Genomic DNA, 13,599 nt, shown 5'->3' with positions numbered 1-13,599 from the left:
CTCCCCCGCCCCCCAGTTCCGCCGTCAGCCCCACTCCCCATCAGGCCCCATGTCCTGTCCGTTTCCTTGAGGATCTCGTTGGTCCTCTCTGTCTACTCAACCTTCCAGCTCCCCCACATCGTAGCCGGCCTCGTGTGGTTCACTGAGGGCTTGTTCTGGGCCCCAGGCCCAACGGATCTTGTGCAAAATTTGATCTAGTTATCTCAGAGCCCCCAACGGGACAGTCCCATTTCCTAGATGTGTGTGAGCAGCTGGGCCAGGATGCCTCTGAGGTGGCGTAGCTGGGTTTAAACCCCAGACAGGAAAGCACATCTGCTTTCCACTGTGCTCTTAGCTGCTTTGGTGGGCCCTGGAATGCCTTCCAGAGTAAGAACCCCTCAGAACTGTTGGCTCTTACTTGCTCCCTAGCAAAAGCTCCTCCACCCTGCTTTTCCGGCCCTCTCCCCGAGTGGACAGGCTCATGAGCTACTGACCGAGCCAGTCTATCTGGAGGGCTTGACTCCTGGCTAGCTTTCCAACGCTGGAGTCCTGTCCCCTCCAGGCCGCCTTCTAGAGTGTGCTGGTGCTCCCAGGGGTGATCCCCTTGGCAATCCTATTGACTTCCACTTCCTGCCCAAGGCGCGCTCCCAGCACAGCCTCCCAGGGCTTCTGGTTTCTGTCCCCTGGTTGGGGACAGACGGCTGGGGACAGACTCTGGTCGCTGTTGCTTCTGCATTTTGTTCCCTCTCCTGACCAGTCAGGGCATTCACCTCTTGGCCGTGGCACTGCAGTGAACCCACAGTCCCCTCCCCTCACACCCCACCAGCTTCCTCACTCATAAGTGAGGGCCTCACTGCCTCCCTGAGCAGGCTGAGTGCCGTGATGGCGTGTGTACCTGCCGCCCAAAGGGCTCAACACTGGTGGGAGCCCCAGTGTCACCAAGGAGAGGGTGGGGGCAGGTGAGACAGCTCGATTCCTTCCTCAGCGCGGTCAGGCCTGGGCTTCCAGGCCCTGGACTGTCACAGCCAGGTGGGGCGGCTCCCTTTTTGCTAACAAGCCAGTGGGTCAGAGCCAGGCCCTGCCCGCTGAGGATGCAGCCGACGGGCTTCACACACCTGATGCGGACTGCAGGGCGGCATAGACGGGGCTGTTCTCAGCCAGTGGGCTCCTGAAGGCTGTCCTGGTTGGTCCCTTTGGCTTGGAGAGCAGTGGGCCTCCACTATCCCTTTTCTGCTTTCTTGGGCTAACACTGTGGGGAAGCAGCACCCCCTGGTACTGAGGCTGCCTTCTCAGACATTCAAAGGAAGTGAGAATGTGTAGAGTAAGGACTGCATAATCTTTCTTTCTAATTTCATTGAAGCAAAGCTGGAAATGACTTTGGAAGGACCACCCTTCCTCCATTTACTCAGGGGACAGACTGGGGGAAAGCCCCTGGCTCTTACGTCTATAAAATGAGGACAACCACCTGGGGGGTGATGTCGGCTACGACGGCACAGTGCCAGGCTTGTGCAGGGCTGCAGAGCTAACACGCCAGGTAAAGCATGAATGGCTATGCCCTGTTCGACAAGCACTGCGAGGGTAACTGCTCAGAGAGGAGCATGAAGCAGAAGAGCTGGGGCGGGGGGGGGGGGGGCAGCTAGGGATGACGAGATGGGCGGGGTGGCCAGATGAGCTGGGAGGGGGGCCCACACAGCCACCAGCCTGGCTGGAGCAGGGGCGTCCAGAAAAGCCCTGCTTGACCATGGACAGTGCTGTGCAGAAGAGAGGAGCCAGTTTGTATATAATATTTATTTGCATCTTATCTATAGAATAGTTATTTACAGATAGAAACGGAACCACAGCGAAAGTGCTGTAAACCCATTCAGACCCTCTTGATGGCCGCTTCTCAGAACGTCCACGGTGGAGCAGCAGGCTGAGCCCGGCTGTGGAGTGGGCCAGCTGAGTACCTGGGTGTCAGCCAAGGGAAATAGCTGGGGATTATGGCTTCAGCATTCTCCCAGAGCACATTCCTGAGTGCTGACAACGCGGAGCCCTCACCACCCCCAGCCCAGCCTCAGCCGCAGTGGGACAGGAAAAAGGGCCTGGGCAGGGAGGGGCGGCCACGCCCACGCTCCCTGCCCCCAGGGTATCTCTGCCTGGACCCTGGACTGGCACGAGCATCCCTGAGCTGGACCCAGAGGCCTCTGTGGCCCAGGGCTGCTCACTGCCCTGCAGGCTGCTGCTTGGCAGCTGGACGTGGCAAAAGCTGCTGGCGCTGCCAGGGAGCATTTACTAGGGGAACAGGAGCCGGCCCAGAGCTGGCAGCCACGAGGAAAAGGTCTTGGAAAGCATCTCCCAGCTCCAGCCTGGGCTGGGTAGGACTGTCAGTGCTGAGTGGGCGAGGGGCTACACGAGCACCTGCCTCTTCTTTCTTTGGCCTTAGAACTGGCACAGGAAGGGCCAGGACAATGGACACAGCAGGAGAGAAGGCTCCCCAGCCTCAGCCCTCAGGCTGATGGGAAGGCCAGGAACCCCAAGACCCCAGAGGGAGACAGCTTTGGGCTCCCCGAAGCCCTGGGGCTGTTCTCACTCCCCCTGTGGTCTTGGGAAGAGGCCTCCACTTGGGACCGGGGCTGCTGTTCCTCACTGGCACGGCGCCAAGTGCAGGACGACGGGGTAAGGAGACAAGACCACAGCGCGGCTGGGGGAGACCCTGGCATCGGGCCCTGGGCCCAGCGCACGATCACAGTGTCGGTCTCACAAGTACCTCTGGTCACACGTGTGCACGCGCACATTCGCGCGTGCGCGCGCACACACACACACACCCCATCCTCTCATGTGGTCAGAGGTGCGCTCTCAGGCACTCTCCCTCTGCCTCACACACGGTCACAGAGTGAATCCGAGTCTCTTATTGCTGTGGGGGGGCGTCAGGGACGGTCAGTCCACGAAGAGCGAGAACAGCACCATCACCACGATGCCTGTGCAGAGCAGCAGCACTTGCTGCAGGGAGCGCCTGCGGGGACAGGGGCCAGGCCCGCGGGGGGGCTGAGCATGGCCTGGAGCCCAGAAGCCCTCCCCCCCCCCCCCCCAGCGCCGAGGGTGATAGGGGTGAGGGCGCTCACCACGGGTCATCTTCCTCCAGGAGGTCGGGCAGCACGTTCACCAGGGCAATGTAGAGGAAGCCGCCGGAGGTGAAGGGCAGGATCCAGGCCACGGTCTCCTCTGCGGTGGAAGGAGAGGTCCCAACTGGCTGGGAGGCCAGGGCAGCCGTGTGCACCGCACCTGCTCCCGCTCCCGCAGGGTAGGCTTTGGGCAGATCCTGGCCTGGACACCGGGGCGGGGCAGCTGTGCCCTCTGCCTGGGGCCCCTCCGCTGACCACCACCGGCCGCCACCACCCACCACGCCCGTACCTACTCCCTTGGGGGACTGCGTACAGATGGCGAAGCAGGCGCCCAGCAGGCCCCCCAGTGCCGTCGAGAGCTGCAGCTTGGCTGCGCTCCATCGGTCAAAGCCGGCCCGGAGCAGGATGGCAAAGTCGCCCACCTGAGGGGAGGTCCAGATGATCACTCTGGGCCCCAGGGGGTCAGGTACAGACCTGCACACTGCGCCAGCCCTGCTGCTGGCCCCCAGCCCGCATTCCCCCTCTCCCCCGGAGGATGGAGCACAGCGGAGAAGGTGACTGCAGCATGGTGGGCAGAGCCGCTCCAGGCCTCCAAACCCCAGCCCCCAAGGCTGCCACTGCTGGGCTTCCCACCCCAAATCCCTCTCCAAAGCCCCACGCCCACACTGCCGCCATGGAAACCCTCTGGCACGCACCTCGTGGGGGATCTCATGCAGGAGGATGGCCATGGTGGTCAGGAGCCCAATCTGCAGGGAAGGGAGTCTGTGGGGCTCTGGGCCGAGGGCCAGGCACCCACTTGTCCACTCAGTCTACAAATATTTACTCTGCTGGGTGCCCTGGCTGGACACCATTTGGCTACTAGAAATACAGCAGACAAGAAACCTGTCTTCACAGAGCTAACAGTCTGGGGGGGGGGGGTGAGGCTTGAATGAACACACAAGGAACCACAAGATCACACAGTGACAGGTGCTATGCTGCGGGGGAAGAGACGGACCGGGTGGCATGGGCAGGAGTGACAGGGGCCTCATTTAGATGAGGGCTCAGCAGAGGCCATGTCAGCTGAGGCCTGAAGGATAAGGAGCCAGGATTTCAAAGAGTGGGAGGAAGAACATTCCAGGCAGACAGAATAGTGTGACGTGGAGGCCGTGAGAGGGGAAAGAGCTAGGCCAGCTCAAGAGTAGGCAGACCACTAAATCAGAGAAGGCAGAGGGAAGAAGTGGGTGAGAAGCATCTAGAAGCAGGCAGGGCCCAAGCCTAGCAGCCTGGCAGAGGTCCGCAATCCCAACAAGGAGTGTTCGCAGTAAGAACAGACCAGGGGCTCAGACAAAAGGCGGCCACGTGCTGGAGCCCTCAGGGCTTGGATGAGGGTGTTGGTTGATGGAAGGAGTGGGGAAGTGCACAGACTGGAGACCTATTTTTGGAGGCAGAGCCAACTGGTCAACACAGGCACCATCATTCCCACCAGAAATGCCTGGGGTGCGCCTGTTCCAACCCCCACTCACCTTCTTGCTCACAAGGAAGCTGGCAGCTACAGCCAGCCCGTGAGCGAAGTTGTCTATGGTGTTGGCCAGCAGGTTGAGATAGCCACTGACCTGTGGGAGGGGAGAGGAAGCCAGCTGACCCAAGGGGCAGGGGTCAGCGGGCCTGCCAGTTTGGGGGCGGGGGGAAACAGCTGCAGGGCGAGGGGGCCCTGAGTGGGCCACTCACTTTGATGGTCTGGACCACGGCACTCACGCCGGGCTCTGCAGCCGTCTGGGCCAGAGAGTGGCCTCCACTGAGCGCGGCAGCAGCAGCAGCGGGGTCTTTGCTGGGGGCCTAGGGCCAGGAGAAGGAGGGAGAGGGAACATTAGATGTTCCCAGACTTGGCCAGGGTAGACACGGGAGGGGAGTGAGAGATGGAGAAACAGAGGAAGGAAACAGCCCTTTTGTCTAGCTAGACTTCTCTGCTATGTCCCCCAGACAATCAGCTGTGTCCCCTAGACTCAGCCGACCACCTTCCACACTGCTGTCACGCCAAGTCTATGAGAACAAGCCACAGCGGCGGCCAACGTCGTCATTCCCTGGATCTTCCCAGTTGGCCCAGCCTCCCAGAGCCCCGAGCGAATGCCCAAGAGACCGTCTTTTCAGGGCTCAACTCAGAATCTGGGCCTCCAGGCCCCGGCACCACCACATAACAGAGGCTGACCTATCCAGGCTCCGGGGCTTGGGGCTCACCTGGCTGGTCCCCTCCTTCTCCTTGCTGTCCAGGAACATCTTCTCCAATGCCAGAAAGGTCAGGAAGCCAGCAATGACCCACAGTCCCAGTTGCTGTTGCTGCTGCAGGCTCTGCCCTTCACCACCTGCAGGGGGCAGCACTGACAGGCCAGGCCAAGCCAGGGCCACAGAAGGGGGGGCCATTTGGAATGGGACCTAGTCAGGGGCAGTGACAGGGGAAGCGGGACAGGACTGCTGGTGGGGAAGGTGGGCCCTAGAGGCTCCCACAGGGGCCAGGGTGCTGGACCAGGACAAGTTCCTTGCCAGATGCCCAGATGCCCTCTCCCAGTCATTCTGGCGGAGCAGGCAGGCCTTGGGCGTGGGCACCAGCTCCCTCTGCCCTCCTGCCCCCTGACTGTGGCCTCACTCACCAGGGCTGGCACTGCATGTGTAGGCCCACGCCTCAGGCAGCAGGTGGAGAAACACATTGCCCAAAAGTCCCCCCAAGGCAAAGCTGAGCAGCTGCTTCAGGCGGCGGGCCCCAGCTACAAAAACGGAGAGGCAGAGATGCGGGCCTTGGGGGCTGACCTTTCAGAGCCCCTGGCCAGACCTCTGCCCCACCCAGCTTACTGGGCGCTGTGTTTTTCCAAACACACTGCAAGCCTCCAGAATGTTGGACTTGGCCTGCTGCCTTTCCTGGATCGCCCCCACTGCCCCAGGCCCAGCACTGGCTGGGTGCTCAGCAAGAAATACATCACACCTGCCGGACGACTGTGGAACCACTACTTCGTGGTTAAGAGACAGGACTCCGGAGCTCGACAGGTCCCAGCTCCACAACCCACCAGCTGGTGACCCTGGGCAGGTTACTTCTGGGACTCAGTTTCCCCATTTGTAAACTGGGGATGATTGTTATCTGATAGGGACCTTGTGGGAATTAAATAACAATACACATAGCAAGTGCTCTTTAAGTGGGAATTTCTCTTTTCTCAGCCATTGCTACTCTCAGAAAAGTGACAGAGAGAGATTTGGGGACTTCTGCAGACTTATAGCATCAAGAGTTGGAAGTACCCCAAAGGAGGCTTTCTCCAAACGCTGGGTTCGATAGAGAAACAGGCCCAGAGGGCAGAGGCTGCTTAGGGGAGTCGGGTGGGATCCCAGAGGAAATTGCTGCTTCCAGGCTGCGTGACCTCAGCCTGGTCAAAGAACTCCTCTGTGCCTTTGTTCCCCCATTTGTGAAATGGAGCTAAAAATCCCAGTCCCCCCTAGGCTGACCTCACAGGGGCACTCTAACAGGGGCTGAGATCATGCACAGGCCATAATAGCAGGGCCCCACGAGGGCTCTCTGTACAGCTGTGGCGCCAGCCCTCAGCCTGGCGTGGGGCACAGACGTGCTCATAACCGTCTGCTGAATGAACAGTTCCGGGCCTAGCAGGCAGCAGAAACCCCTGGAGCACGCATTTCCAACGGATTCCTGGAGCCAGGGTCCAGACCTACGTTGCACTCCTGGCTGGGGCAGCAGGCACCCGTGTTTTTAGCAGCGACCCATCTAGTCTTCTTTAGCTTTCATGACAACGTGTCATTTGTGCACGGACAGTGCACAGACGTGTCTGCGGCGCGAAAGGGGAGCCTCTGCCCCGGCCTGTGCCCCACCCGCCAGGTCCCCTCCCCAGAGGTGGCCCGCCCCCAGCCTCTCGTGTATTCCTGGGTAAGGCAGACCCACCGGCCCTCGGCCCTCGGTGGGAGGGCTCTTCTGCACTAAGGGAGAGGCAGAGCTCCGCTCGCCAGCACACGGCAGTGGCCAGTCCGGGGCTTGCTGCCCCTCCCCCCACACCGGGCACCCTGCTAAGTGCTCCACCGGTATGAGCTCCTCTCCTCTTCACAGTGGTACCTATGAGGTCGATACTAGTATAATCCCCATTTTTAAGGCTGGGAGCCTAAAGTTAGCAACTTGCCCGGGGCCACCAGCTGGTGAGCGGCGGAGCCAGGTGTGGAACGCAAGCGGCCTGGCACCCACGTTTCCATCCACAATCTATATTGTTTCTTGGTGAATGTTTGCTGGCTTTTATTCTTTCAGAATAAACAAATGCGCAAATGAACGAACAAATGAGCACGCGCACCCTGGTCTCACCAGGTGAGAAGTCAGGTGTGCTGTCCCTGTCCTCCACCCCAGACAGGCTGTATCCTGGGCCCTGGGCCCCCACTCTCCCGGGAAGAGCAGCATGATGTTCCCCATGCCACCGGCTGCCCTGGGCGCCAGAGGACGGTCACCTACCTTCTGAGCGCAGCATAGTCCCCATCTCCAGGGGAATCACGAGCAGTGGGAAGACCCCGCTGAGCCCCACCATGAGTGAGCCCAGGAGGGAGCAGATCCAGGTGTCCAGCCTCTCCCCGCTCAGCAGGGCCCCCCAGGATTCGCTTTCTTTGTTGTCCAGGCGACAGGCAGCTGCAGGCCCCCGGCTCCGGAGGGCCTGCTGGGAACCCCCAGCCCCTCCCAGGAGCTCTAGGGCAAGAGCAGTGAAGAAGAAGAGCCTTTGGCTCGCCATGCCACAGCCAGGGCAGGGACATCCAGGCATGCCACGCGCTGAAAAACACAAAGGCCTCTTACGTGAGCTGCCGCCCTTGGCTGCACACCTGCTTAGCAAACGTGGCATCTTAACCCTCCCCCCAGACAAGCGGCCATGGCATCCACTCTCCCGCCTGCCTTGCCCAGGGCCTCTGATGTGTCCAATGATGGGTGCACAGAGAAAAGGCACTCTACCCTTCCACACCAAGGACCACACATTTTTTCCTCCTGAGCCTGCTCCAGACAGTGTGTCAGCGTGTCTGCCTGAGGCTAAACTTTCCCTAATGATGGGGTGAGGCGCTGGCTGGGTTCCTTTCAGCCACCGGCAGGCCCAGCCCAGCCGGGTGTCTCGAGCTGCCAGGGGAGGCTCTGCCACCAGGATGTGCTCGAGTGAGGACACCCCAGGGGACTGAGGCTGCCGCTGTCTAGCCTGATGGGCAACACTGGACGGTGCAGGTGGGGCAAGAGAGCAGCGGAGCTAGGGCAGAACCATCAGAGCTTTGTCCTGGCAATGAGCCCACTGTCCCCAGGGCGCAGAGACAGACTGGAGGTAGAACCAAAGAGAAAGATCCTTCAGTCGGGAGCTGCCTCGCGGATGGGCAGTGCCCAGGCTTTGGGGACCTGCCCCGAACTCTGTGCTCTGCACCTGCAGCTTTTTGAGTGCGGGCAAGCCCTCGAAGCCCCTCTCTGGGCCTGTTTCCTCGTCTGTAGGATGAGAGAAGAACGGCCTCCCTCACAGGCTGCGAAGATGAGATGAGCTTCCTAAGGCAGGTGACGGTGCCTGGCAATGGAGGAGGCACGGGAAAGCCCTCCTTATATTGCATGAGGCCTGGGGCACCGGCAGCAGGAAGGTTCCCAGCCACCGGATCACAGGACGTGGATGTGAGTCAACCGACAGAGAAGTTCAATCTGGAAACTCGGGCATGAGGTTTAAATGTGGTCTGCCCTGCCTCATCTGGCCGTGACCTTGAGCCAGCGATGTCCCTGCCTCAGTTTCCTCATTCCCTGATGGAGGTGGGAGGGTGGAAAAGATGCCCGCATCCAGGGCCTCCAGGCCTTTACGGGAGACCCTGACGAAGCCCACCGGGGTTCCCTGGGGCCCAAAGGCAGGACTGGGCCAGTCCGGAGTTGGAGGCCACGGCAGGGGCACACGGAGGTGCGGGTCCTCAGTCTGGGGACAGGGGAACGGGGTACGGAGGGTGAGAGGGGAGAAGGAAAGGAAAAAGCAAGAGAAAGTCAGGAGTGAGAGAGCCAGAGAGTGGGAGACGGACGCGGAGGGGGGAAGCGAGGAAGCGATGGGCAGCGACGTGCGGGGCGACAGGGGAGACGAGGAGCCCAAGGAAGTTGAACTCCCCGGCTCTGGGCCAGAAGGGAGGCCAGAGGCCCGGGTCTGCCCGGGGCCGGCAGGGCCGGGCGTCGGGGGGATCGGCCGGGGCGTCCCGCCCGGGGCGCGGGCCCCCAGGGCCGGGCGGTCACTCACCGTGCGGCGGCGGCGGCGGCGCTCCGGGCGGCCCCGGCCATCCAGCAGCGGCGCCGCGCCCCGCCCCGGGTCGGCCCCGCCCGGCTCTGCCTCCCGGCCCCCAGCCCGGAGCCGCCCCCGGCGCGCGGCCACGTCACACGGGACCCGTCCGGAACCCGACGCGCCGCGCGCCGCGGGGTCGGGGGGGAGCGGCGGTCGCGGCGCGCTTCCGCCTCGCGGCCGTGGGGGACCCGGGAGGCCGGAGCACTTCCGCCCGGGCGGACGCTGGGCGGCGGGGAGGGCAGGGCGGAAATGGGAGCCCCAGGGGCAGGGCGCTCAGCCCGGCTGGGGAGGGCGGGGGCGGCGGCCCCGCAGGGACCGCGAGCGGCTGGGTGGCTGGGCTTGCGGGTCTGGCCGCCGCTTCCTCTCTCGGGCCGCAGTCCCGCCCGCGGCCGCACGGGGGCGCGCTCGGCCGCCAGCCGGAGCAGCCCCGAGCCCGGCCGGGGTCCGCTGGGTTCCTGGCTCGGGCGCTCCAGCTCTGAGTCAAACCGGCCTGGCTCCTCCATGAACAAGGGAAAGGGGAAGTGCCTGCCGCAGGGAGGGGCCTAGGCCCGGGAACCTCAGAAGAGGGAATTTTATTCTTACTCATCGAATTATTTTTATGCTTTGGTTTTTCACTGGGAACCTCAGGCCTTTGTCTCCAGGCCTTGTAACCCTTTGGGGTCCAATGCATGGTGTCTTGACACTGCTGCTCGGAACCCCAAACCTGGGGGAGCTCCCGTTTGTGCTTCCCTCACCAGGAGGAAACTAGGTCTGACCCCAGACTAAGGCAGCAAACGATAGCATTTTTACGGGACACTACTAGGAGCAGTTCACTCCACTGGCACTGTCTCGCTGAAGCCTTTTACCCCATTGAGGTGCGCACTGTTAGCCCAGGGCCACACAGTGGCGCGGATGACAGAGCCAGGTTTGAATCTGGGTGTCCCTGAACCCAGAGCATGTGATAGCACCTGTCACTTCTAGGGGGTGAGAGTCTGGCTTGGAGATTCCATTTTGCATCTTTCTCTGAGGATCAGGCGAGACTATAATATTCAGGACGGGGCATGTGGGGACTCGGGCAGAGATTGCCTTGGGATGGGGGTCTCCAAGCCTCTGACCCTCTCGTGTCTCCCATGGTAGCTCCCTTCAACTGTTCTGTGTTGCTCTCGCCTACTGAGGGCTCCGAGGGCACACTGGGCCCTCACATACTGCACCTGGTGCCCTGTTCCACTTCACACTCCGACGTCTGCCCTTCTTAGATGCCGCTCCCCAACTCCTTCCCGGTGGGATCAGCTTTCCTCTGAAAGCCTCTTGTCTGCCTCACCACACCAGGCCCATAGGTCTGCCAGAACGCCCTCCAGTGCCTGTCCCTAAGTTCTGAAGTGGAAGCCCTGGGTTGGTTTCTTTGCAAAGGGAGTAAGCCCATCAGGGATGCTGCTCTGGGATCTCAAAGATGCCACCCCCCCCCCCCAACCCTGTATGCAAATCACTCCATCGTATGCAAAGCACTTCACAATATACAAATGATTTCACAATAACACAGTCAGCATTCCTGCCTCTGGGGGGCTGAGGGCTGCTGGCCACCCACAAGAGGGTAGGCAAGACCCAGCCCGAAATGTCACTTTCTGCCTTCTCACTGTCCTTTCCTCTCACCTGGCCTGGAATTTCCACCATCAGATTCCCTAATGGAGTCAAGAAACAAACACATTGGTAAGCTCTAGAAGAGGACCTTGAGCAGGGAGGACCAGGTGAAAAGACATGGTGGGTGGCCTGATGTGTGGCTGTTAAGAACAGTGAATTAGGTCTGCCAGGGGCTTCCAGATAAAGATGAATGAGAGAGGGGCGCCTGAGTGGCACAGCGGTTAAGCGTCTGCCTTCGGCTCAGGGCGTGATCGTGGCGTTATGGGATCGAGCCCCATATCAGGCTCCTCTGCTATGAGCTTGCTTCTTCCTCTCCCACTCCCCCTGCTTGTGTTCCCTCTCTCGCTGGCTGTCTCTATCTCTGTCGAATAAATAAATAAAATCTTTAAAAAAAAAAAAGATGAATGAGAGAGAAAAGAAAGGTGTGGAAATGATTTATTTAATATCTATTTTTAAAAAGATCTTATTTATTTATTTGACAGAGAGCATAAGTAGGCAGGGGGTAGACAGAGAGAGAGGGAGAAGCAGGCTCCCCACTGAGCAGAGAGCCCGATGCGGGTCTCCATCCCAGGACCCTGAGATCATGACCTGAGCTGAAGGCAGACGCCCAACCGAGCCAACCAGGTGCCCGGATCTACTATTTTAAAATAATGACAAAAGGGGGGCACCTGGGTGGCTCAGTCAGTTGGGCGTTGGACTCTTGATCTCAGCTCTGGTCTTGATCTCAAGGTCGTAAGTTCAAGCCTTGTGTTGGGCTCCACGCTGGGCATGGGGCCTACTTAAAAAAATGACAAAAAAAACCTTAAGTACATGTGATTTTAGGTATCAGTATATGTAAGTCCATATATAATTGTGAATAAATAAAAAATATACATCATACATTGGGTGATAACATGTATTCCATGGTTGGGAGAGGAAAAAATTGTAAAGGAAAAATTTAAAACACATTAAAACATGTATATGATCACATTTATGCAATTATGTAAATTTATGTATATACATTTGTGTATGTATAAAATCTCGTGTGTGTGTGTGTGTGTGTGTGTGTGTGTGTGTGTTGTAGCCTCCAACTTTTTCATTAAGACTGTCAGATTCTGTACCAGATTCCTGGAGCAAATTATTTGACTTCCTAGGGCACCTGAGTGGCTCAGTAGGCTGAGTGTCTGACTGGGTTTCGGCTCAGGTCACAATCTCAAGATCGTGAGATTGAGCCCCTCGTTGGGCTCCATGCTCAGCTAAGAGTCTGTTTCAGATTTTTCCCCTCCCTCTCCCTTCCCCTCTACCCCTCCCCCTGCTCAAGCATGCACACGAGTGCGCACACTCTCTCTCGCTCTCAAATAAATAAATAAATCTCTTTAAAAAAATTGCTTGACTTCCTATGCCTCAGTTTCCTCATCTGTAAAATGGATTTGTGCATCAGATTGTTGTGAGGAATAAATGAATGAATACACATAGAGCATTTAGAACTGGGCCTGGCGTATGAGAAGTTCTACTTCAGGGTTAGATATTAGTATTATTTATACGTGTGAATACATGGGTATAAAGAAAATGTTACAGGGGCACCTGGGTGGCTCAGTTGGTTAAGCGTCCCAGTCCTGACTTCAGCTCAGGTCACAATCTCAGGGTCATGAGATCGCACCCTGCGTGGGGCTCTGCACCGGCTGTGGAGCCTGCTTAGGATGCTCTCTCCCTCACCCTCTTTCCCTCTGCCCCTCCCACCCGTCTAAAAAAAAAAAGAAAGAAAAAGAAAATGTTACAGCAATGAACAGATACCTTAGAGACAGCGGATGGGGACCATCCTCTTTCCTCTCCTTGCTGAACACAGATGAGCGTTTTCCAACACATTTATCAATCAGTTGGGAGGCCCCAGGGACATTCTGGTTCGAGGCACTGGGCAGAAAACCTTTAGCAGGGCACATGAGCCTAGACAGTGCGTGTATCTGAGTAGCTGGGAGGCATCTGACTGGGGTGTGCGGGCTGCAGACCCCGTTCTCTGACTTCACTGGGTCTGACTTTAACACATTCTTCCTGGCTCTGGTAACTTTAGTGGGGACTTTTTCAGCAACCATGTCTCAGCCCTCTATTTCCAGAAGGTAGGACTGGCCCTGGACCCGGGCCTGCTGGCGAGGCGGTGCCTGCTAGACCATCGTGGCCTAGCATTGTCAATGTTCTGACGACTTTCCCCTTCCTCTGGCCATGCAGAGCTAGGCGCTCTAGGCTGGGGGTTGATGCACATTTTCTCTGCTTCCAGAGTGTGGCCTTCTCCTTCTCAGGGCTTTTCGTGGGGTCCACAGGCTGGCAGCAACCTCTGTAGAAAGGCAGCTGAGGCTCAGGGCCCTGATCACCTTGCCCAAGGTCACAGCTGAAATGAGGCTGCTCTTAGAATGGACTTGGGCTCCACCCCTCCACACCAGACCTGCCCTGGGGAAGCCCTGACCTTAACCCTCTCTCAAGTCATTCTTCCCAGGTAGCCTTAGCTCCCTAGTGAGTTTCTGAGGTGCTTTCTCCCCCACATCCTGAGCCCCTGGCCGGAGAATGCCCCAGCAACGCCATAGCAACCGTTTCCCCGGCAGACCCTGTGCAGCCAAGCCTTACTACTTTCTGTCTGGCCTCTCTGCCTTTGT

At 59.0% G+C, this 13,599-nt stretch overlaps 1 protein-coding gene across 3 annotated transcripts; it reads right to left on the bottom strand.

Moving 5' to 3' along the window:
• Positions 1 to 1,752: 1,752 nt before the first annotated feature.
• On the bottom strand, positions 1,753 to 9,422 carry SLC39A13 (solute carrier family 39 member 13). Of its 3 annotated transcripts, XM_026511945.4 has the most exons (10): positions 9,317 to 9,422; positions 7,546 to 7,854; positions 5,705 to 5,818; positions 5,295 to 5,419; positions 4,788 to 4,895; positions 4,583 to 4,672; positions 3,776 to 3,826; positions 3,370 to 3,502; positions 3,081 to 3,180; positions 1,753 to 2,971 (listed from the first exon to the last, which is right to left on the bottom strand). In XM_026511945.4, exons 2-10 carry the CDS (start codon positions 7,844 to 7,846, stop codon positions 2,896 to 2,898), a joined length of 1,098 nt encoding a protein of 365 aa, XP_026367730.1. In that variant the 5' UTR covers positions 7,847 to 7,854; positions 9,317 to 9,422; the 3' UTR covers positions 1,753 to 2,895. The 3 variants fall into 3 exon arrangements, with proteins under 3 accessions (XP_026367730.1, XP_048071429.1, XP_048071448.1); XM_048215472.2 differs by having other exon boundaries at positions 3,081 to 3,502; XM_048215491.2 differs by lacking the exon at positions 1,753 to 2,971 and having other exon boundaries at positions 3,374 to 3,502.
• Between the last annotated feature and the right edge of the window lie 4,177 nt (positions 9,423 to 13,599).

The sequence above is a fragment of the Ursus arctos genome, unplaced genomic scaffold (genome assembly GCF_023065955.2).
Source record: "Ursus arctos isolate Adak ecotype North America unplaced genomic scaffold, UrsArc2.0 scaffold_23, whole genome shotgun sequence".
NCBI lineage: Eukaryota > Metazoa > Chordata > Mammalia > Carnivora > Ursidae > Ursus > Ursus arctos.
This window is presented reverse-complemented; position numbering and strand designations above follow the sequence as displayed.